This window comes from Ambystoma mexicanum, chromosome 2p (genome assembly GCF_040938575.1).
Source record: "Ambystoma mexicanum isolate Mex_15411 chromosome 2p, UKY_AmexF1_1, whole genome shotgun sequence".
In the NCBI taxonomy this organism is placed as follows: Eukaryota; Metazoa; Chordata; class Amphibia; order Caudata; family Ambystomatidae; genus Ambystoma; species Ambystoma mexicanum.
In genome coordinates this window covers 151,806,463-151,831,904 of record NC_090923.1, presented here as the reverse complement: position 1 = coordinate 151,831,904, position 25,442 = coordinate 151,806,463, and the positions used below count along the sequence as shown (strand labels likewise).

General features: G+C 48.4%; 1 protein-coding gene across 1 annotated transcript in view; it reads left to right on the top strand.

Moving 5' to 3' along the window:
• LOC138566296 (zinc finger X-linked protein ZXDA-like) overlaps nt 1–25,442 on the top strand; it is a 566,179-nt gene that overhangs the window by 415,567 nt on the left and 125,170 nt on the right. Inside the window, exon 8 of the mRNA XM_069643398.1 lies at nt 23,368–23,528. Within this exon, the coding sequence (XP_069499499.1) occupies nt 23,368–23,528 (161 nt within the window). The remainder of the gene's footprint in view (nt 1–23,367; nt 23,529–25,442) is intronic.

Sequence of the window (25,442 nt, the reverse complement as noted above, 5' to 3'; positions counted from 1 at the left end):
CACCACAGAGGAGGCGCAGGAGGAGAAGGAGGGTGAGACAGGCCCAGCATGCCCCACCAGTGCAGCCAGCGTTACCACGCAGGCAGCCCCCAATCCCCCGCATCAGAGCCAGTCTTTTCAACCTAACTCCTGAGCAGATCCACACGCTGTACTGTCTGGACCGGGACACCATCACCACCATCGTGGACATGATACACAACGACATTGTCAGCCTCATTGAAATACATACCGCCACCCCCCCCTCTACTGAAGGTAGTGTCTATGCTCCACTTCCCTGCCACTGGCACCTACCAGCACACATTGGGGCACATGCATGGCATATCACAACCCTTGTTTTCTCGCATTCTGAAGCAAGTGCTGGATGCCCTCCTCAAGCACACAAGGGATGACATATCCCTACCACGGACTCCCCAGGAGATTTTTGATACAAAAGTTGGCTTCCATGCACTGGCAGGCATGCCAAATTGTGTAGGTGCCCTCGACTGCACCCATGTGGAGTTGGTGGTCCTGCATGCCATGGAAGTGGTGAACCGCAACCGCAAGCAATACCACTCCATCAATGTGCAGATGGTATGCAACGCCAGCAAGATCATCACACATTGTTGGGCCCGATATCCTGGATCAACTCATGACTCTAGGGTCCTGCGGAACTCCACGCTACAACGCTTCATGGAGCGACATGCTGGACGACGCGCCTGGCTGCTTGGTAAGTTGCATGACTGGCACATGACATTGAAATGGGGGGAGAGATGCACACACCACCATGCTGTCAATGTTGATGTGACTGCACGATGTGCACATCACCGAACACTGTGCCCCAAAGCATCACAAACGGTACATGACACCGAAATCCATTAGGAATGAAGTAAGGTCGACAGCTATCACTACATGACTATCAGTAAACCACCCGACATACCACAACACGTGCACCACTCATCAGCAGACCTCACCCTCCGTAACGCCATCCAGCATCATGCAGTGCATATGCACTATGTTACTGTCTCCAGCAAATCACCACACAGGACAAGAATCCCCAGGAGTGCATTGAACTGAACCATCAAGGGAATCCACTGTCTGTCACAGGGCCGCCACACCCACAGGAATGCTGCATGTCACCATGTGAAAAATCAGTGCTGAATGCCTAAAATTGCACAGACTACTGCCAACGCTCCCTGTAAGTAAATCTCACAGAACACAACACATCACAAATTTGACACAAACACAGCTGTATGCGTACACGATGCATGTGCAACAAGAAGGCAGTGCACACCATGTATCATCTTGAAGATGCAATCCACACCATTAGTCCATGGCACAGGACACATTGAGGGCCTGAAAATGGCGTGAATACAACCAGGGACATGTGCATGTGACCAACGATTATCTTCAGGCATGTGTGACTAGTACATCTGCCCATCATGATTCGACTGGCATGTACTTTTCGTTGCCTCCCATGCAGGTGACAGTGGCTATCCCTTGAAGCCGTGGCTCCTCACCCCTGTCCGAAACCCACAGAACAGGCATGAGGAGGACTACAAACGTTACCACACCCGTACCCGTGTGGTCATTGAGCAGACGTTTGGCACAATTTCACTGCCTTAGCCGGTCGGGTGGGGCACTCCTCTACAGGCATGAGAAGGTGGCCAAGATCATCATGGCATGTGTCATGCTGCACAATATGTGTATCCGCCGGAACGTGCCCCTGCCCCCTGACATTGAACTGCTACCACCTGATGATGATGAAGGGGTTGAAGATGTATGAATTATAGAGGTCAACAAAGTAAGCGTCCCCACTCATCCAGACAACCCACTTAAAATCACCAGAACTTTAGAAGGTATATCAAAATTTTATTAAATGTTTATAAAAAATATCTAAAAAGTAAGAACATATTTATTAAAAGACAAGAACAAAGTGCATGTAACAATAGTTAGTTTACTAATATAGTTAATGGTTGTTCTAGCACCGATGTCACCATGACTTCGGGTTATAACACTTGAAAAATTGTGATGACATATACAAGTGAAACAATAATCCCTCGCCGGGTTTCAGGAATGATTACGAAAACACATATAGCTAGTACTATTTGTTACTAGTATTAGTAATGATTAAGAAAACACATATAGCTAGGACTATTTGTTACTAGTATTAGTAATGATTAAGAAAACACATATAGCTAGTACTATTTGTTACTAATACTAGTGTGGCAGTGCGACAGGTGTTGGCGCTTCACTATCAACGTCCCTTGGAAGCACCGGTGCCCTGGCAACTTGAGGTGGTTTGGTTGGTGATGCACGGTGGGCCTTGGGTTGGCGGTTTGAGGTGGAAGGCCTGTTGGCCTCATCCCGGGCCCTCTTCCGGGCTGTGGTTTGCTGTGGGGGTGAGTCCTGCGCATCGCTGTCATGGTCTGAGCCTGTGGGGGTCAAAGAGAGGAACGGCATGAGTGATGGTTTGATAGGCATCATGCATACATTTGTACAATTGATCATCTACACAATCGAGGGTAATAGGCATTTGAGTTTGGATGATCACGTTGCTTGCTAAATGGGTGGGTGATGCAGGCATACGTCGGGGTCACTCATGTTGGGGCAGACGTATGGTATGTGACATGCATATTTGTTGGGGCCTGCTTGCAGTGTGGCTTATGCCATTTGCATCTTTGTGTGGTATGTGTCATGTATGGCATTGCCTTGCTGCAGGCAACTTCTTGTGTCTGTGCTGCGTCCGACAAATTTGCTGGGAAGGTGTGTGTCTTGGCCCATGGCTTGCCTCTTTGGACAGACATATTGGTGGACTTTCATCAGACTCTGCATTACAGTTTTTTATTAGGACACTCACCTCCATCCGCCGATGTTGTGGCGCCACACTCCATGTCTCCGACACCTTCTATGCCCTCCATGCCAATCAGGTGGGCACAGGTATCCTCCCATCGGGTGGGCTTAATGGGAGAGCTAGCTCCTGCGTCAGTTGCCATTGCCTGGCTCCTGTTGGCAGAGAGTATGTTGCATACTCGCAGCCGCAAGTCGTCCCACCACTTCCTGCATTCTTGTATGGTGCATGGGGGGTTCCCGACTGCGCTTACTTTCTGCGCCACAAGTGCCCATATATCTTTCTTGCGGATGATGGCCTCCCTCTTCATGCTCTGGGCAAACACGATGTCAGCATGTTCCTGCAGGGTCTCAGCTAGCATGGCCAGCTCATCTTCATTGAAGCGCTCCTTGCACTGGCGGGAGGCGCGCTTCTTGACAGCCTTTGGCATTGTTGTATGGTAGAGTATGATATTTCACCAACAGCAGTATCATACAGGTCTTGGCTGCTGAGGATGGCAATGGATTGTGTTTTTAAAGATGGCCGCCGTGCTCCTTCCCGTTCCTGTGCGATGACGCTACTTCCGGTTCCGCTTATTTACGGTGACCGTTATTAGCTAATAGCGGTGACCGCTAATGCTGCATTGGTTAATGCCGGTAGTGCAATCTGCACTATACATGATGACGCTAAGGGCCTTTTTGGGGCCTTTTACGGCATGGCGGTAATGCCCTTACCAGCATGGCGCAAAGCTCGTGCCCGCAAAGTCGTAATAGCCCTCTATAAGCTGGCTTGTGACTACACGGACACGCTATTTGCTCCATGCCGGTAAGGACACTTACCTACCTCCAACCTCGGAATGACCCCCAATGTCTTTTTAATGTCTAATCTTGCTTTTCGCTTTTTCTTGCAGGTGTTGCAGTCGCGGAAGAAGCGCGTAGTGCTGCAGTGCCAAGAAGAAGATTTGAACATCCCTGAAGTCTTGAAGGTGAACTGCAATGTTATGATGCAGAGTTCGGCGCTCCGAAAGATTTGAAGGTAAGCTGTGTTGCTAGGATGAAGAGTTTGGCGCTCCGGAAGATGTGAAGAAGACGTGCACAGGTAAGAGCAGATTCCCCAGATGGTAAGGATGGAGGCAGGAAGCAGGATTTCCAGGGTAAGTTCAAATCCCAGGCGGTGGTGTTACGCTCACATGGCTCCCACAGAGGCGTCGATCTGGACTGGACTGCTGCGGTCCCCACCAATGTGACGCGTAGGGCCGAGATGACGGACTGGACTGGCCCACCTAGCTTTGTTTGCTTGGTCCATAGGAAAATTCTTCTGCAAATGGAGAAAGGGAATTAACCACCCGTGGAGTTGAGCGTAAATCCCCCCACCCCGCTGTTCTCCCCACTGATCACCTTGGATGTCCCATCTTATAGTCTCACCTGATGATTTGAAAAGATGAGCTCTCCATCCTGCATTGAGCGCAGGGGCGCGTAGATAACCAGTTGCTTCACTGGCTTTAAGGAATTGGTGAGTTCCAGGACAATATTGACTCCGATATTCCTGGCAAGACGCCATAAGTATGTAGTTCGTAAGAGTTCAAATGCCTGACTTTCACTCTTGTCCGATTCCTTGCAGGTTGCAGCTTGACCCTACTGAAGAGTTCCTCGAGGCAACCGGTAATGTTCTGGTAAGGATTTGTATTATCCAACACAGTTCGATAAAATAACGTCCATATGTAACCTGTTGCTTTCTCCCTTATTCAGGCGCTGAGAGAAAGTATGAAGTCTCGGGGAATAATGCCTCCGGCGGTAAAATCAGGTAAGTCTTTTGTGGTGAGGAGGGTTCCCCTTGTTAGTCCCTTGTTTCACCTTGCTGTCCTTTTGTTTCCCCTTAGGGGCCGGGGTTCGGCTAGGGTGCAGTGGAAGCTGCGCCGACCCGTGAAGAATAGTACCCCCGGTGGTAAAATCAGGTAAGTCTATGGGGGGTATTCCTCTGTGTATTCCCTTGGCTCACCTTGCTGTTCTTGTCTTCTCCTTAGGTGCCGGAGTGGGGCGGGAACATGCAGGAGGATGCAGTGAAATGTGAAGATGCTGCGAAGGCCGGTGAGTTCAGCGCGTCGCTGCAGCAGGCGAGGCAACGCGCATAAAATAACTTCTTTCTTCCAGCTCTAAGGCGCGATGGATCGGGAATTCAGGTAAGGATCAAAGGTATTGCTCTTGTTCTAACCTTTTCTCCTTCATTCTCCCTTTTTCTAGAAGCTCCAAACTCAAGGTGGGCGTGGCAGAAGACTGGATGCAGACTTGCAGGCACGGTGAGTGTTACGCTGCTGGATGCAGAATAACGCGAAGCGTGTGCTGCTCTTCGGGCGTGGTTTAAATAGCCTCCAAAGTAGTCCCAGGTAAGTATTCCTCCCCAGCCCCACCCGAGTAAAAAAATAGTCCCTAGGTAAAATAGTCCCTTCCAAGCCTCGTTTGGCTTGGAGCTCTTGCAGCATGGTCTGCATCAGGTACGTTTGCAGCATGGTCTGCATCAGGTAAGTTTTAATCTATGAGCCTGGCACCTATAGCACCAGCACTGGCTCTCCATATGAGCCTGGCGCCATAGGCGCCAGGACTGCACCCAAATATCCCCTAGCGGGGGTTGTTGGGCTTGCTTGGGGTAACTTGATGCCTGCTTCCGGGGTTGCTGGACTTGGTCTGGGTCCCCGGGGGTAGGCATCATGACAGCACTCCCCCCCCCCCAAGGCCCCTCCTAAAGTCGTTCTTCCCTGTGGTTTTGGTTTGTCTGGGAAATTTCGGTGGAATTTTTTCGCCAATCGCAGTGCATGAACATGGTCACTAGGTTCCCATGACCTTTCCTGTGGTCCGTAACCTTTCCAGTCGATTAAATAAAAAAGTTTTGACTTTATCAGCTTGGAGTCCAGGATGTTCTTAACTTCAAATTCGGGTTCTCCGTCTATAAGGATGGGGTCTGGTGGCTTGGTTAGTCTTGTCCCTGGTTGTACTGGCTTCAAAAGTGACACATGAAAGACGGGATGAATTTGCATATTAGTAGGTAAATCCAACTTGACAGCCACCGGGTTGATAATGGCTTTAATAGAATAAGGTCCCAAATATCTGGCGTTAAAGGTCTGTGTTCCCTTTAGAGGTATATGTTTTGTGGCTAACCATACTTGGTCCCCTATTTGGTATTGTGGAGAATCACTTCTATGCCGATCAGCATCTTTCTTGTATTTTTCTTTCGCCTGTTTTAAATGTGTAGTTGCTTCCTTAAAGGCTTGTGTAATCGTACCGTGCAGATGGTCCACTGTGGGCATTTCTAAGTGTTGGGGTGAGTCAAGGTCTGAGGTTCGAGGATGGTGCCCATATAAAGAATAAAAGGGGCTTTGTCCAGTTCCAGAGTGTACTGAATTATTGTATGCATATTCGGCGATCCAAAGAATGTCTTTCCAATTACTCTGCGTCTGGTGTAACATACAACGCAGGTATTGTTCGAGAGTCTGGTTGCTCCTCTCCGTTTGACCATCGGTCTGGGGGTGGTGACTGGTCAATAACCTCACATCGATTTGCGCCAATTGACAGCATTTTTTCCAAAAATGTGAAATTAATTGACTGCCCCGGCCAGAGACCAATACGGACGGAAATCCGTGTATGCGAACAATGTTTTCGAGGAACTCCTTGGCCAGGATTGAAGCAGAAGGTAATCCCTTTAAAGGAATAAAGTGGGCCATCTTGGAAAAAAGATCCACAATAACTAGAATGGTGTTAAATGGGGGTAGATCAGTAATAAAGTCTAACGATAAGGTGTGCCATGGTGTAGGCGGAATGTCTAAAGGTTGGAAGAGTCCAGCTGGTTTTTTGTTTTGACTTTTGTTTTGGGCACAAATGCCACAAGACATCACAAATTGTTTAATATCCTTTCGCCGGGTGGGCCACCAGAATTGTCTTTTAATTTTAGCTTCAGTTTTTGCAATACCTGGGTGCTCCTCCATTAGGGTATCATGATAACGGGAAATGACTAGCTCGTGTAGTTCCTTGTGTGGCAGAAATAGCCGTCCTTGGTAATAAGGCAGATCATTGGTGACAGAGTAGTCCGAGCCTTTCTTTACCCAGTCCTGCAAGGCTGTAGAATCAAAGAGTTGCTGGATCTTTACCTGAATGTCCTCTAGAGTCTGTAGAGTAGTCATGCCAAGAATCCTTTGTTCGGGAATTATAGGTACTGGTTCAGGGCTCACTTCTGCTTCTCCCATCCTTATTCGGGATAAGGCGTCTGCTTTACCATTCTTACAACCTCGTCGATAGGTTATCACGAAATCGAACTCGGCAAAGAACAATGCCCATCGGAGTTGACGTGACGATTGGGTCTTGGCTGTCTTTAAATACTGTAAGTTCCGGTGATCGGTGATCACAGTAATGGCATGCCTGGCACTAAGAAGATAGTGCCGCCAAGCCTTGAAGGCGGGTTTAATGGCTAATAACTCCTTATCGGTAACCGCATAGTTTAACTCAGGTGCCGAGAACTTTCTGGAACAAAACGCTACTGGGTGAAGCTTGCCAGTTTCAGGGTCCTTTTGAGACAAGACAGCTCCCATGGCTAGACTGGATGGATCAGTTTCCACTATGTATGGAGGTTCAGGGCGCGGGTGCTTTAATACAGGTGCAGACGTGAATTTTGCTTCAAGCTCTTGGAAGGCATTTTCAGCTTCTTCAGTCCACATAAAGAGTTTATTTTTTCACAAAAGTGCTGTGATGGGATGTACAACATGTGAAAAATCCGAGATAAATCTGCGGTAGAAATTGGCAAAGCCGAGCATACTTTGTACTCCTTTAACTGAACTTGGTGATGGCCACTTAAGGATTGCGTCCACCTTTCGTGAGTCCATTCGGACTCCCTTTGGGGTCAGGATAAACCCAAGGAATTCAACTTCTGTGGCATGAAAAACGCATTTTTCCAGTTTTGCCTATAGTTTGTGCTGGCGCAATTTCTCAAGGACTGCTCGTACATGCTTCACATGGTCAGATTCTGAAGAGGAGTATGCTAGAATATCATCGATATATACGACAACACAAACGTCAATGAGTTCACGAAGGACATGGTTCATGAAGTATTGGAAGGCTGCAGGTGCATTGCACAACCCGAAAGGCATCACCTGGTATTCGAATAACCCATACTTAGTGCGGAATGCAGTCTTCCATTAGTCACCCTCTTTTACACGTACCAGATGGTATGCCCCCCGGAGATCTAATTTAGTGTATATGCAAGCGTCCTTCACTTGGTCTAGTAGTTCAGGGATCAGAGACAATGGGTATCGGTTCTTAACAGTTATCTGGTTCAATGCGCGGTAGTCTATGCATGTTCTGAGGTCACCTTCCTTTTTGGGCACTAAGAACAAAGCTGAAGATGCAGGGGACATAGATGGGTGAATAAAGCCATTGGCAAAGTACTGGTCTAAGTATTGTCGTAGATGAAGGTTCTCAGGTTCCGTAAGGGCATAGATCCTGCTACAAGGGGGTTGTGCACCGGGTATGAGATTGATTTGGCAATCGTACGATCTGTGAAGAGGTAAGGTGTTTGCCTGTTCTTTTTGGAAGACATCCTGGAATTCTTGGTATTCAGGAGGTAGTTGCATGACTGCTGTGGTTACTGTGGCCAGGCCTGCGCTCAGATTTTTCTTTGGGTAACAGGTTTGCGCACAATCCGGGAAGGTTATTCTCTTCTCTCGCCAATCAATACAAGGATTATGTGTTTCCAACCAAGGTATCCCCAGTATTATTTGGAACTGTGGGGCCTTGATTAGATCAAACACAATAGCCTCTCGATGCCCATCCGGATCCAATAATGTAATTTCTGCGGTGGAATGAGTTACAGGCCCAGAAGCAATTTCAGTTCCATCAACTGTGGTGATGACATCTGAGGTGGTTTTTTGGCAGAGAGGTAGATTCATCCTGGAAGCCAATTCGTAGCCCACATAGTTTCCTATGGCCCCGCTATCAATGTATGCCCTTACTGCGTGCATACGCAATGGCTGCCCTGGATCTATGAGGACCATTGGTATGATGAAATGCGAGGTCTGAGTATCCTTCTTCATGCTCGGCAAGCGGACCTCTACGCTTGTCGGGCGTGGTCGTTTCCCGAGTCTGACTCCATATGGCTTTTATCAGCAGCTCCTACCACCTTCTTGGGTGGTTTTGCAGGGCAATCCCGTAGAAAATGCCCAGAAGTTCCACAATATAGACACAATTGCATTTACTGTCTCCTTTCTCTTTCCTTCTGGGTTAAGGGTCCTTTAACCCCTCCGATTTGCATGGGTTCTGAAGCCTCTGCTCCTTTGGGGTTAGCGTGGGTTTTGACCAACACCCTGTTCTCAAACTTGGCTCGATCAGCCTTTCTGTTCTGAAGTCTGTGATCTAACTGGACCACTAAGTCTATATATTCAGCACAGTCTTGAGGTGGGTTCACGACTTGAGCCAAGACATCCTTGAGTTCTCCTCGAAGCCATCGATGAAATAATGTGATTCGTTTTACCTCACGCCATCCAGTTTCCACTATCAACCTATTAAACGTTGCGATGTAAGATAGAAGGTCCTCGTTACCCTGTCGTAGGGACAAAAGTTCGTTATCCAGGGCCTGTCCTTGGGCGTGCCGGGCAAATAGTCTTTCCATGCTTGTTTGAAACCCCTGGAAATCCCGAAGTATTGGGTCATCCTGAGTAACTAGTGGAATTGACCAATCAGCTGCACTGCCGCTGAGATATGACAATACAAAGGCTACCTTGGCTTGATTGTTTGGGAAGGCTCCAGGTCTGCATAAAAAGTGCAAACGGCATTGGTTCATAAACACGGCGAACCTTTTGGGATCTCCAGCAAAGCGTTCGGGTGGAGCTAATGGAATATTTCCAGGTAGGTTTACTTGCACAGGGTTACTCGATAACACAGGAGCTGGATTTCCCCCGGAACCAGGTAGGGGTGCTTGACCAGCCTGGCTTTGCAATAGTTGCCTAGCAAGGTCATCAGTTCGCTCCTTTGACAAAATCAGTTCCCTCCTAAGGGCATTGGTTTCTTGACAGGCGGAATGCACTTCGGCCCTCAGTTCCCCTAGTAATTGGGCCAATTGGTCAGTCTCTGAGGTATCCATAATGCCCGGGTGGGAATTTGTAGGTAGGCAGGCTTCGCGTTCTGTTACGCTCACCTGGCTCCCACAGAGGCGTCGATCTGGACTGGACTGCTGCGGTCTCCACCAATGTGACGCGTAGGGCCGAGATGACGGATTGGACTGGCCCACCTAGCTTAGTTTGCTTGGCCCGTAGGAATATTCTTCTGCAAATGGAGAAAGGGAATTAACCACCCGTGGAGTTGAGCGTAAATCCCCCCACCCTGCTGTTCTCCCCACTGATCACCTTAGATGTCCCGTCTTATAGTCTCACCTGATGATTTGAAAAGAGGAGTTCACCATCCTGCATTGAGCGCAGGGGCGCGTAGATAACCAGTTGCTTCACTGGCTTTAAGGAATTGATGAGTTCCAGGACACTATTGACTCCGATATTCCTGGCAAGACGCCGTGAGTATGTAGTTCATAAGAGTTCAAATGCCTGACTTTCACTCTTGTCCGATTCCTTGCAGGTTGCAGCTTGACCCTACTGAAGAGTTCCTCGAGGCAACCGGTAATGTTCTGGTAAGGATTTGTATTATCCAACACAGTTCGATAAAATAACGTCCATATGTAACCTGTTGCTTTCTCCCTTATTCAGGCGCTGAGAGAAAGTATGAAGTCTCGGGGAATAATGCCTCCGGCGGTAAAATCAGGTAAGTCTTTTGTGGTGAGGAGGGTTCCCCTTGTTAGTCCCTTGTTTCACCTTGCTGTCCTTTTGTTTCCCCTTAGGGGACGGGGTTCGGCTAGGATGCAGTGGAAGCTGCGCCGACCCGTGAAGAAGAATAGTACCCCCGGTGGTAAAATCAGGTAAGTCTATGGGGGGTATTCCTCTGTGTATTCCCTTGGCTCACCTTGCTGTTCTTGTCTTCTCCTTAGGTGTCAGAGTGCGGCGGGAACATGCATGTGGATGCGGTGAAATGTGAAGATGATGCGAAGGCCGGTGAGTTCAGCGCGGCGCTGCAGCAGGCGAGGCGACGCGCATACAATAACTTCTTTCTTCCAGCTCGAAGGCGCGATGGATCGGGAATTCAGGTAAGGATCAAAGGTATTGCTCTTGTTCTAACCTTTTCTCCTTCTGTCTCCCTTTTTCTAGGAGCTCCAAATTCGAGGCGGGCGTGGCAGAAGACTGGATGCAGACTTGCAGGCACGGTGAGCGTTACGCTGCTGGATGCAGAATAACGCGAAGCGTGTGCTGCTCTTCGGGCGTGGTTTAAATAGCCTCCAAAGTAGTCCCAGGTAAGTATTCTCCCCAGCCCCACCCGAGTAAAAAAATAGTCCCTATGTAAAATAGTCCCTTCCTAGCCTCGTTTGGCTTGGAGCTCTTGCAGCATGGTCTGCATCAGGACTGCACCCAAATAGACCCTAGCGGGGGTTGTTGGGCTTGCTTGGGGTAACTTGATGCCTGCTTCTGGGGTTGCTAGACGTGGTCGGGTCCCCGGGGGTAGGCATCATGACAGGTGGTGAGCAGAATAACGCGAAGCGTCTGCCTCGTGGATTGGAGCAGTTTATATAGCTGTGAGCGTGGGCACGCCCATTAGGTCTGGCTTGCCTGCCGCACCCTTCCACACCCTTCCACTCCTAGTGAGTCAGCACGGCAAGGCAACCCAGTAAATGGAAGCCCCACCCAAGAGTACATGTGGGGCTGCTTTAAGTGATGAAAGGCCCCATGTTAAAATGCACCTTGCACCCGGAATGAGGTGCTAAGCTTATAATAAAAGCATTTTGTCCCCAATCAAGGTTTCTTGTTGTCTGTTATTTATGAGCCTGGCGCCAAAGGCGCCAGGACTGTGTCCATCCGGGCCCTGTCTGTGTTCTTGGCTCGATGACCATGACAGTTTCTGGATATAAACTTAATAAAGAAAAATCGGGAATCCTGCCCCTTAATTCTTTCGGTCTGAGGTGGTGTAATCACTCTATTAAATATTTAGGCATCAACTTTGCTTCTACGATACAGGATACGATCAAACTTAATTTGCGTATACTACTAATAAAATAAAAGATCTTTCCTTGAAATGGTCCCCTCTTTACCACTCCTGGTGAGGAAGGCTCGACACAATACAATAAAACTGATGTTCTCCCCTATTATCCTATATTACCTTTAGCTTCTGCCGGTCTCACTTCCTCTTTCTTTTTTCAAACCAATGTACTCCCTATTACTGGATTTTTTATGAGGCCCTGACAAATGTAAAAGGATTTCTGTTACCAAATTAAAAGCCCTGTATGATAAAAGTGGAGTCAAATTCCCTGATTACAAATCCTACCAATTTTCTTTCCTGTTAAATCAATCCCGCTGCTGGTTTAACTCATCCTTCAAGGTTGATACTCTGTCCTGGTCCAAATTAGAGGAAAATATGGTCTATCCTTATGACCCTGCAAATCCTATATATCGATTTAACTCCTCCCCCATGGTTATTTCAGATCCCATCAAAGCTACTACTGCTGCCTTAAAAGTCTTCCTTTTTCCCCTTAATAAATCCCCAAACAAAGATTTATCTCCCTTGCTCTGGCAAAACAAAAACATTGCTATTAATAACATAACTTTCAATCGTAACTCCTGGATAAAAAAATGTATTAGATTCATCCAACAAATTATAAATGGCCCCACTATTTTACCTTTCCATCGATTGAGACACCTTTTCTCCATCCCCAACACTGATTTTCACTTTTATAATAAATTTGTCATTGTCTGCCTGGATCCTCTTAACAACTTTTCTAACAACATCCTCTCTCCGGTCCCTCTAGACTGTTGCAACTAACCACATCACTCAAACTTAGTGTTTCTAAAATGTACTCAGCCCTCAACGCCAAACCTATTGCTCAGTCAGTTTGTCGTATATGGGAATGGGACTTGGGTCTAGTCCTTGACGAGCATACATGGTCTTTAATCATCTCCAAAATCAAAAACATCTCAGTATCTGCAAACATCACACAACACTTTCTCTTTTTCATCCATAGGGTGTTTATTACTCCTGCTAAAATCGCCAAAACTAAGAATGGTGTAGATGGTAGATGCTGGACCTGTAATTATGCCCCAGCCTCGTATGAGCATATGTTTGTTATTGCTCTTTTGTTTTTTCTTTTTGGCAAGAATCTGGAAGTATCTTAAACTAATTTTTAAGGTTGATGTTCCTCTTTCCTTTTTAAATATTGTTTTAGGCAGCCTTGCTATTAATTGTTATGATATGTACACGTCAGAGGCAAAACCTTATGATCTATTTATCATTATTGCTTCAAAACATATTACTGCTAATTGGAAGAACTCTCGCTCTCTTTGTAGTCGTGGCTGGTGCAATAATATCTGTTATATTATTCCACCAATATTTAGTTTGACCACAAAAGTGATGGGTGGAAGGTTTTGAATAAATCTGTACCACTGGCAATGCTCTGGGCAACCTTCCACACCACGGTTTTTTTTTAGCCCATCAGCGCCATTGCGAAAGGGGTCCAGCCATATGCAAATCAGTCAGGTACTGCCACCAATGGTAGCAGCCCAGCCCGAACTGCTAGGCCAGGTCCCCTCTGCACGGAAACACAAGCAACCCCAGACATGTTTCGACCTTGTTTGGCCTCCTCAGTGAGGTGCAGCTTGGTTCCCTATGGCGCAGCGAGCAAGGGACCCACGTCTGGGCATACCCTTTCTCACATAGTGAGACAAACTGTGACCACAAAAGTGATGGGTGGAAGGTTTTGAATAAATCTTTACCACTGGCAATGCTCTGGGCAACCTTCCACATCACCGTTTTTTACCCCGTCTGTGCCATTGCAAAAGGGGTCCAGCCAAATGCAAATCATTCAGGTACTGCCACCAATGGTAGCAGCCCAGCCCAAACTGAATTTGTTTTGCTACTCTTATAAGCACATGAGCAAGTAATATTGCTAAACTTGGAAAGGTTTAAATATCGAATCAAAGTTTTTTTTTCTGCAGTTTTAGTGTCTTTTGTTCCAAATCATGCATTTTAAAATGCACAGGCAAGAAACATTAATAATACATGAATGGATACAAATTTCCGATTGTAGTGTGTTTTGGGGATTGTGATTCACCCTCCAAGGGATAAGCAAATGTGGCAGCCGCTCCTCTCCTAGCATCCACGCACACCACCTCGGACTAAGAACTCTTCTGTGACTACTCCCGGGTGAGTCCTGCAGCTCTTCTTTTACCTGCCAGTCCCTATTTCAGATTTACAGGTGTCCTGGCAGAGTTAACTGCAGGACTGCCGTCGTATTTCATCACTATGAACCAGGGGTCGTAAATTGTTCCCCCCTGTTTTGCCGTAGGGGCCACCATCTTCAGCTCCTTCAGCTTCCGATCTTCAGTTCTGCAATCCTAGTCTCTTAATGTCTCTGCCTCCCACCTCAGAGGTATTGTGTCCCTCTGTCTCTATTTCTTTAAATTCTGATCGTACCTCATACTTGGCACACACCACTAGCCATTGTCTATTGATATTTGACACTTGGCGAGTAAGAAATGGGGTGCTCTGTGAAGGTGGAGAACTGAGGGGGCGAGAAACCTTTTCTGCCTTGCTGGTTGGTTGTAACTTAAAATGTGTACCTCTGTCTTGTAGGAGAACAGAACTAACACTAAAAGTGTGCGCTGAGATTTCCACCTTGGTCAAGCCTCAGAACTGCTTTTTAAACATGGTTGCTGCAGGCAGCAATCTTTTCCTCTTCCCCTAGTGGACTATGGACTAGAAGTACAGTAGCTTCTAAGGTGGCAAACGTGTACTATTTTACCATAGCAGATTTAAATTGTGTCCCTCCACAATACATAGGGTCTCATAACGAGTTCCCCGGTCTGGGAAAAAAAGCTGGTAATTCCCAGACCAGCTTTTTTTCCGGACCGGGGAAACACAATTTTGCAAGTAGGGACAGTAATCTACCAGCAGGCCTGACCTGCCGGTAGTTCAGGCCCCTAATGGCAAATAAATGATGGAAGCACCGGTGCTACGAGTGATTACGGCAATCCCATCCATGGAGCCCTATGGGATTCCATGTGTAAGGTGTTTCTCCCCTTTAGTCTGTGGGAATGAGTGAGTCGCAACCTGTAGGAGACCTGAGAACATGCCCATTCGCATTTGGTAAGTAAATAATCAAATATTTCGAGTGGATTGTGTCCTCCACCGTATTCCTCATCTTAGATATATTCCATCCAGCTTAGCTGCTCTTCGGATGTATTCCCTCCAGCTTTGCTGCTCTTCGGAAATTTTTTCGCCAGATGGCGCTTTGCTTCGATGTCGTCGAGTCGATGGTCCCTCGAAGGCCTCCGTCGAGGGTGACGTCATCGGATGTATAAGTAGCACGCGCGGCACCCGTTGGCCTCAGTTCCGTTTTTCCGCAGTATACGTTGCTTCGGACATTCGGCGTGCCTCGAGTTCTGTGAGAATATATAATAACAAAATATGTCCTCATCATCGACGCCGACCACGACCCCGAAATCGGGATTCAAAAATGCAAATCGTGCGGGTCAAAAATGTCAATCACGGACCTGCATCGAGAGTGTTTGTGGTGCCTCAGAGAAGGCCACGACATGGAGGCCTGTACGAAGTGTCAGGCGATGACGCGGAAGGCCTTGCGAGAGAGGAGAGGAAAGCTACAGGTAGGTCGAAAAACCGATCGAAAAACCTCTAGCGTCGAGTCGAGATCCCGTGAAGAGAATTCTCCTCGACGCGAAAGGCATCGATCGAGGTCCCGTAGCGATTCCCATCGCTTGTCGTCTTCGTCAAAAAGATCGAAGAAACGACGCCACAGGTCTCCCTCTATCTCGTCGTCAGACGAGTCTCCAAAAAAGATGAAATGCCCCACGAAACATTCGTCTGCTGAAGAGTGGGAGGCATTCAGGGTCAAAATGATGGAGGTGTTTGAAAAAGCAAAGTCTCGGTTCACGCCTTCTTCGGAAACTGGCCGGGAGCGTCATCGCTCCGACTTTCGCGCGCCCTCGGCCCGGGTGATCGAAAAAGGAAGGATAGGACGCCGAGTGAAAAACGTTCAAGTCGAGTCGACAGCTCGAGGTCATTGACGCCCTCCGAGACCCATCATACCCCGAAGGCAAAATCTTCAAAGGTCGCTTGACGCCCTCGAAGCAGACCCTGTCGACGACCTCGGTGTCATCGACACCGTTATCAACGTCGAAACCCTCGGCGCCAAAGGCTCCAACCAAGCCAGGGAAGCCAGAAAAATAACAGGACAAGGTTACAAAACCTGTATTGTCCTCAGAGCCAGGTACTAGACCTCTTCCTCCTCCTCTCCCAGAGAAGGTTTTCAAGCCTCTCCCCAGAAAGGAGTTTTTCAAATTCCTGACCTCAATTTTTGAGGAACGGGAGAGATCTGATGAGGAGAATGTACCTTTTGGGCTGGAATATGGCACCCCAAATGTCCCAGAATGCTTGATTTCAGAAGAAAGCAGAATGAGGGACTTGGTGGAATCATTACACAATGCAAGTGGCATTGACACATCTCCTGAAAACGACTTTGGCAGACCAGAACCAAGAGAGCATGCCAGTCCATCATACCGTCAATTAATGACAAAGGTAGTAGATTACTTAGGATGGGCTAGACCATCAGCCCAATTCATCCAGGATGTTTTAACAGATATATTGGACCATGGTCCCACCGAAGACCCAGTACTACCCTTTCATGTAGCCCTGCAAAATAGGGTGGCCAAGAATTGGGAAACTCCGGATTCTATTCCTCCGGTAAATAAAATCCCTCACCTCAAAATACCGCCCGGCCAGTAGCGACCCCGGCTATCTGTCCAAACACCCAACTCCTGAGAGTCTGGTCATACAGGCAGCCACAGCTTCTAACAAACTTGCATACCCGTCTATCCCTCCAGACAGGGAGGATAAGCGTGTGGCTGGTTGGGCACAGAAGGTATTTTCAGCCGGGAGCATGGCATTAAAATCTGCCAACTCCACATGTGCCTGGACAAAATTTTCGTACACTCTTTGGGAGTGCATTGCAATGGCAGCGGAGCACATGCCAGAAGGGGAAGAAAGGGAAGGGTTCCTAGCCATCGTTAGAGATGGAAAGGAAGCCATGCAGGAATCCCTTCAATCTGGATTGGACACTGCGGATAGTGTAAGGAGGTCCATGGGCACTAGCACGGTAATGCGCAGATATGCGTGGTTACGGAAGTCGGGCTTCGCACCGGACGTACAGAACCGCCTTCTGAACATTCCTTTTGATGGGTCTCACCTTTTTGGAAACAAGGCTGACGAGAGCCTTGAGAAGTTGCAGGCCTCAAAAGCAGCTGTCAAATCTTTAGGAGCTGCTATTAGGCAACCTCAGCCTTTTCGTGCGCAAGAACAGTCATGGAGGGAACAATCCTATCGTTACTACACCTCATATGGAAAGGCGAGAGGAATGGCCAGTCAAAGGGGCCAGAAAAAGGCCACTCGTGGTGGACAAGGAAAAAGTGCTAAACCAGCTCCAGCTGCAGCCTCTCTGCCATCAGCGGCTGCAACATCCACCACAAAACCGCTTTGAGGACTTGCATCACAAAACACCTGTAGGGGCAGGCTGTCACAGCATCTGCAAGAATGGCGAGCCATTACTTCAGATGTTTGGGCCCTAGAAATAATAGCCCAAGGTTACTGCCTTCCTTTTCTAACGTAACCTCAAAGCAATCCACCAGGGAGACACCCGTTGAAATCTTCAAACTCGCTCCTACAGCAGCAGTTTTTAACCCTGCTGGAGAAAGGTGCTATAGAACCAGTACCTGCAGCGGAGAGGAACAAGGGATGGTACTCCCTGTATTTTTTGATCCCCAAAAAGGACGGAGGCCTGAGACCCACCTTAGACTTAAGAAGCTTGAACAAGTTCCTCAGGAAGGACAAGTTCAAGATGGTAACCCTTTCTCAGCTCCTTCAGGCTCTCCATCTTTAAGACTGGTTGGTATCATTGGACCTTAAGAATGCTTACTTTTACTTTCAAGTACCAATCCATCTCAAGCACAGAAAGTACATGAGGTTTGCGGTTGGTGGCTCTCACTTTCAGTTTCGAGTTCTGCCATTCGGGTTGACCTCCGCCCGAGGGTTGTCACCAAGCTGATGGCGGTTGTGGCAGCGAATCTCAGGAGAAGTGGGATTCATGTCTACCCCTACCTGGACGATTGGTTGATAAGAGCTCGTTCCCCCGAACAAGCTCAGAAACATCTTGCAATCACCTGCCACTCCCTACACAAGCTGGGATTCTCCCTCAATTACAAGAAGTCCCATATTATACCATTCCAAAGACTCCAGTTTATCGGAGCAGTCCTGGATACTTCCTCGGGCAAAGTCTCGCCTCCCGAGGTGAGAGCTCTCCACATTCTGCAGATGGTAACAAAATTCCAGAATGCCCAGTTTCTACCAGCCTACGATTTTCTGAGGTTGCTCGGTCTCATGGCGTCCTGTATTTTTCTGGTGCCATAGGCTCGACTGAGAATGAGATCTCTTCATTGGGCCCTCAGAACTCAGTGGTCCCAATTCTCAGGTAGTATGTCGGATCTTCTGCAAGTCCCAAGCACAGTTGCTCAGGATCTATTATGGTGGGCTTGCAACGACAATATCCTCAAGGGAGAATCTTTTTGGCAACCATTGCCAGAGATAACAGTAGTGATGGAAGCCTCACTCACAGGGTGGGGATCCCATACCAAAGATCTAACAATCAGCGAAACTACACATCAACCTGTTGGTGCTGAGGGCGATCAGACTAGCGCTGATGGCCTTTCTGCCCTCTGTACAAGGAAATAATGTCCTGATAATGACGGACAACACAGTGGCCATGTACTACCTCAACAAGAGAGGAGGCGTAGGGTCACTACTACTGTGCAGAGAGGCAATGCAGCTCTGGTTCTGGGCAATACAAGAAGGAATAGCTGTGTCGGCAGTTCACCTAGCCGGAAAGCAGAACACAGCGGTGGATGCTCTGAGAAGGCAGAGCACAATATCCCATGAGTGGGAACTAGCTCAGGAAGTCCTTCAGGAGATCTTCACCCGTTGGGGAACCCATCAGGTGGATCTGTTCGCGACCATGGCCAATCGAAAGTGCGATCAGTACTGCTCAACGGAATTTCCCCCAAGAGGAGCTCTAGGAGACGCGTTCATAGTGGACTGGGAATTTCCACTTCTGTATGCGTTTCCTCCAGTTCCCGTGATTCCTCACATAATCAGGAGGTTCAGAAAGTTCAGGAAAACCATGATCCTAATTGCCCCGGATTGGGCGAGGAGGACGAGGTATCCAGACCTTCTGGCCATGTCTATCTGCCCTCCAGTACGTCTTCCACAAAGAGAGGATCTTCTCTCGGAAGAGGAAAGTCGAGTTCTCCATCCAGAGGTCAAGACACTCAGCCTTCACGCATGGTTTCTGAGAGGCTGAGATATAAGGATTGGGACCTCCCGGATGACGTAATGGAGATTTTGTTTTCAGCCAGAAAGCCAGCAACTAAGTCTCCGTACCGGTGTCGTTGGAATAAATTCAGTAACTGGTGCAAAGATAAGAATGTGGATCCATTCCAATGTGGCACACCTATAGTGCTTTCTTTCCTGTTACATTTAGCCAATCTGGGGCTCGAGATTGGAACGATAAAAGGTTATTTGGCTGCGCTGTCCATTTCCAAGCGCTCCTCGGAAGAGGTTTCCTACTTCAGAATTCCATTAATCATTCTATTCCTGAAAGGGCTCACTAATGTGTACCCTACAGACCCTTTTCATGTCCTGGTTTGGGATTTAAATCTTGTACTTGAGTTTCTAAATTGTATACCATTTGAGCCTCTGCATTCCTGTCCCTTGAGGCTTCTAACATTAAAAACTGTCCTTCTTGTAGCCTTAACATCAGCCCGCAGGGTTAGTGAGTTGCAGGCTCTCTCATGCAAACCTCCGTACACTACTTTTCACAAAGACAAAGTGGTACTTAAGGTTAAACCCTCTTTCTTACCAAAAGTAGTTTCTGACTTTCACTTTTCACAAAAAATCATACTACCAATGTTCTACCCTCCTCCTCATTTGGGCAAACAAGAGGAGAGGTTTCATAGGCTCTCAGTTTTTATATATCAAGAATGTCAAAATTGCATCAGGATGCCCAACATTTTGTGGGTTATACTGGCCATAAATTGGGATTAGCGGTGACAAAACAGACCATATCCCGCTGGATCATTTTGACTGTAGTTGAGTGATACAGATTGGCCGGAAAGGACCCGCCGGATGGGCTTCGAGCCCATTCCACAAGGGGTATGGCAACTTCCGCGGCTCTGAAGAGTGGAGTCCCTGTAGCAGATATTTGTTCAGCCGCAACAGTGGCATCAATGCATACCTTCATTAAGCATTACTTCTTCTTCCCATGAAGGATTCTTTGCTAAATCGGTACTACATTCCGTCCGTGATAAACATAATTAGTACTCCCACCTCCAAAAAATTTCCACTGCTATGGCAGTGTATCATAAGATGAGGAATACGTGGGGGGACACAATCCATTCGAAGAACAAGTTACTTACCAACTGTAACGTTCTTTCGACTGGATGTTCCTCCCACGTATTCCTCATATCGTACCCTGCAGTACAGTTTGTGTTATTTACACTTCTCTCTCGCGAACAGTTTTCAGTCATGAGGCACGCCTGGGGGTTCCTCGAATATTTCCTCGAAAAAACAGAACTGAAGCCAACGGTGCAGCACAAGCTACTTATACTGGTGGTGACGTCGACGCGGTACGGAGCCTGTCGAAGGACATCAACGCCACGACCTAGTGCACAGTGCCCTCTGCTGAGAAAAGTTTTTCCAAAGCAGCGAAGCTGGCGAGATACGAATATCTTAAGATGAGGAATACGTGGGAGGCACATCCAGTCCAAAGAAAGTTACAGTTGGTAAGTAACTTGTTCATCCGTGGGGTCACCTGAGAACATGCGCATTCACATTTGGTAAGTAAGTAATCAAATAGATCAGTGGCAGCACCTGGGAGGTAACAAATGTATTCACATTTTATGAATAATTAATCAATTTGGTCAGACCAGCGTCCCCTCACTATTCGTAGTGGCAAAACCTGTCACAGGGACGCATCACACTCCACAAACCACCAATCACCCCAGTCAGGATACCAGGCCAGAATCCACTGCTCCCCTGCGCTAGGCGAGGAACCTCAGATTAGATCCTTGCAGGACTTTTCAGATTCCCCATACCGCTGGCTAAGTGCCAAGCTCAGAGCTGAGTATGTCACTGCCGCCCTGTGCGGATACAACCGACCCCTCAGGGCCCCAATGGGACTTTCGCACTGAGTTCCCTGAGTCGGCCAAACCCACCTTTTTACTTAGGCTAGTTCCCTCAACCCCACACTACACAGAGTTACTGACCGTGTACAGCCTCTCAGAGTACCTGGGACAGGAGAGGGGATTATTACCATTACGCCTGGTCCTCCACTGCCCACACGTAAGCCATCGAGCCGGCACACGTAGGGCTCAGTGTCCCTCTATGTTAGGGAGAATTCTCTGTAAAGGCTAATTTCCCAAACCTAGTGAGTCCTCCAGCAGCTTTGCTGGATTTTTGGGGTTTATTTGTTTTCTCCTGCTAAGAGTGAGACTCTTTTTCTCCCACTCTTAGACATGAGTTGAGGTGTTCCTTTGACTTTGTATGTGTTCTATGGGCTATGGGGTCCTTTACCCCATAGGGCTTCATGTGTTTTTGATATGTGGGTTACACAGCATCCTCCGTGCAGTAACCCAGGGTTGTTGTTGCGACTGACTACTGTCTCCCAGGGCATGTAAAGCGACCATTGGCTTTACAAGTCTCAAATTGTGAACAGAATCAATACCAACCATCATATTGTGGACGTACTGGTTGGGGCAATTAGATTGCCCCGGGTGTCTGTTGTTCGAGGGGGCACTGTCCAGTCCCCCCTGACCATGTTTTGGCTGGTGGCAGTGGATACTACTTTTTATATTCGACCGCGAATATATTCCTATGGGATTTTCCCATTGATCAAGACTACCACTTTTTAAAATAGCCTCGAACATACCGCCGGTTTATTAAATTAATATAAATTCACTGGTTGGTATTTTTTGCCGAAACTTGGTTCCAAAATGGCATTTGTGTTCGCTTCTGTGACTCCAACCCAAGTCGAGCCCTTTGTTCCACTTTTTGGCAGGCTGCTCCACAGAAGCCTCCAAAAGTGGTGCCACTCTGTCTGGGTATCACAGGGGGTGTCGGAGGGGGTTTAGGCACCCTGTACTGATTTGCCTCGGCAACTAGTATCTCTGTACCTATTGTGTATACTCTATATACTGCCTAACTCATCTTGAGAGAAGTCTGACTGCTCAGCCACAGCTACCAGGTAAATCTGTGTGGTACAGACTGCTACCAATTGGGTTTACTGCCAACCACCTGTAGTCCTAAATCTTTTGCAGTGGTCCCTGAGGGAACTGCACAGGTTTCTGCCTAACACTTTATTTCTCTCTGACTATTCTACCTGACTGCGAGAACACCTTCTGATCTCTCTCTGCCTCACGAGCTGGGGCGCTGAGGTGCCACCCACCAAAGTCTCCTTCAGAATCACGACTTCCGGCACTCTCTCTCTTGACCCCGGGTGGGGAAAAGGGAAATACTGGGACAGACGTGCAGACGGCCTATGGGTGGGGGCCTGCCCCTGTCATTAACAGAGGGCCTGAATGACCACGGTGACGGTATGGAGCTCCCTTCTCGACTCATCTCTCCTGGTGTTCTCCCTCCGACGCTCCCCTCGGGCTCTTATGCTCCCCGGGAACTCTCCACTTGAGTCCGCCAGCAGGGGGCTTGCGCCGGTCCTGAGGTGAAATCACCTCACAGATGGCCCCGCTCCCCCTGCTGGTGGAACCTACCATGTTTGCTCTGGCACACACTGCGCACCAAAACCATGCAGCACAGTGAAACATACAACAAGAAGGGTAAATAAACAAACATGCTCTCTAAACCACGTGACACATAGCCCATGCCACACAGAAACCCACAAGCAATGCAGGTTTACACATGGAATGGGAACTTACCTGCATCTGTGCTGCCCATAATATCCCGGTAATACTAAGATATTCGGCGGCAGAAACGATAACGCAGTTTTGCCAGTATCCCGCAGGAATTACCAGCAGGATACCGGCAAAACTGTAATGATGGCCATAGTATACTTAATAGTGGATGATTTTATTTAAATGAATTTGGCCCATGTCTTTAAATCGATGGTAAAGGTTTGGTATATCTTAACAACGGTGCAGGAGCATCTTTTTTCATAAACTATGGCTAGTCCATTTTATAATTCTGCTTGTCCTTTTGTTGCCTGTTTCTAGTTCTCTAAAAATAAATGAAAAACGATATACCTGCATCAATGCTTTTACACCAATGTTAATGCGTACCTATAACTTACTACTGATGTAAAAACTTACCATGAAATGAATGTGTTATTGATTGATTACTAATGTCGTCTTTTTTGTATTTAAGGTTCTTCAGGCATAGCACAGAAAGAAGGTACCATTAGCCATGGAGACACTTCTTCACCTAGCAGAGAGAACACAATTTTGAGCACTGTTTCACCAAAGCCAGATCTTCAAATATGTGACCCACCCTTTGCATCCCAGTATGTTGAGATTCAGTTAATGCAGGTAATATTGAAATTATGTATTTTCTTAAATAATCAATAGTTCATTCTTTAAAGTGATAAAATGATTTGGGGCTTTAAGTCTCTGTCAACCACTGCACCTGTTTATACTTGTACCATTGTTTTAAGGGTTCAGATCCAGCGCTGTCAAGGGGATCGCACGTACCAGTTACGCAAGTAAAGTGGTGATGAAAAAATGTCATGGAGGGTGGCGTCAGCAGTGGTAACATCGTTGGGTGTGGTGCAGATGGTATAGATTTACAGGCCGATTCATGGAATAAATGTGCGCCGAAAATCCCGGCGCAGAGGGGCCAATACGTGCGCTGCGCCGAAAATAAGCGAAAAGCGCAGGGAAACCAGCGCACGTCGATTCATGGAAGTCCGTGCGCAAGAAAAGCAGAGGACGTGCGCTGAAAAAGCGCGCGGCGCAGGCCGGCGCACAGGTCAACCAACGTCGTGCGCCACGGCCACTGCGCTATCACTCCGAGCGCAGCGCACAGCTCTAAAGTAGGCGGAACACAGGGCGGGACACTCGGAATGGGGAATAAAATGGGGCACAACACTCGGAATGGGGAAGAATGTGGGCGGCACGGGGAAAGTATAGGAGGCAAGTGCGCGGAACGCCCACACGCTCGCATACAACACGTATTCATGGAATAGAATAGGGCAAAAAAGCGCACGCTCAAAGCAGCGCACAGGCACAAACAGGCACAAACACGACCGCCACAAGAAAGCAGGCGGTAGCGTCTCTGCGCCTGCAAGAAATGTGCGCTAAAAGGTGCGCCAACAAATAGCACCTATATACAGACATGATCAATGTCCAATACTGTGGCCCTCCAGGACAAATGATGTACAAAGGGGTACCCACAAACACAGACACGGGCTGAGAGAAAAAATAAACGTGTGCGTGCATACCGGGGTGCGCGGGAAGTTGCACACGCGATATGGCCGGGTACGTGGATTACAGGGGTGCGCGGGAAGTTCCACACGCGATTAGTCAGGGTACGTGGATTGCAGGGGTGCGCGGGAAGTACCACACGCGATATGGCAGGGTACGTGGATTGCAGGGGTGCGCGGGAAGTTCCACACGCGATATGGCCGGGTACGTGGATATCAGGGGTGCGCGGGAAGTGCCACACGCGATATGGCAGGGTACGTGGATTTCAGGGGTGCGCGGGAAGTTCCACACGAGATATGGCAGGGTACGTGGATTTCAGGGGTGCGCGGGAAGTTCCACACGCGATTAGTCAGGGTACGTGGATTGCAGGGGTGCGCGGGAAGTACCACACGCGATATGGCAGGGTACGTGGATTGCAGGGGTGCGCGGGAAGTTCCACACGCGATATGGCCGGGTACGTGGATTTCAGGGGTGCGCGGGAAGTACCACACGCGATATGGCCGGGTACGTGGATTTCAGGGGTGCGCGGGAAGTTCCACACGCGATATGGCCGGGTACGTGGATTGCAGGGGTGCGCGGGAAGTTCCACACGCGATTAGTCAGGGTACGTGGATTTCAGGGGTGCGCGGGAAGTACCACACGCGATATGGCAGGGTACGTGGATTCCAGGGGTGCGCGGGAAGTTCCACACGCGATATGGCCGGGTACGTGGATTTCAGGGGTGCGCGGGAAGTACCACACGCGATATGGCAGGGTACGTGGATTCCAGGGGTGCGCGGGAAGTTCCACACGCGATATGGCCGGGTACGTGGATTTCAGGGGTGCGCGGGAAGTTCCACACGCGATATGTCCGGGTACGTGGATTGCAGGGGTGCGCGGGAAGTTCCACACGCGATTAGTCAGGGTACGTGGATTTCAGGGGTGCGCGGGAAGTACCACACGCGATATGGCAGGGTACGTGGATTGCAGGGGTGCGCGGGAAGTTCCACACGCGATATGGCCGGGTACGTGGATTTCAGG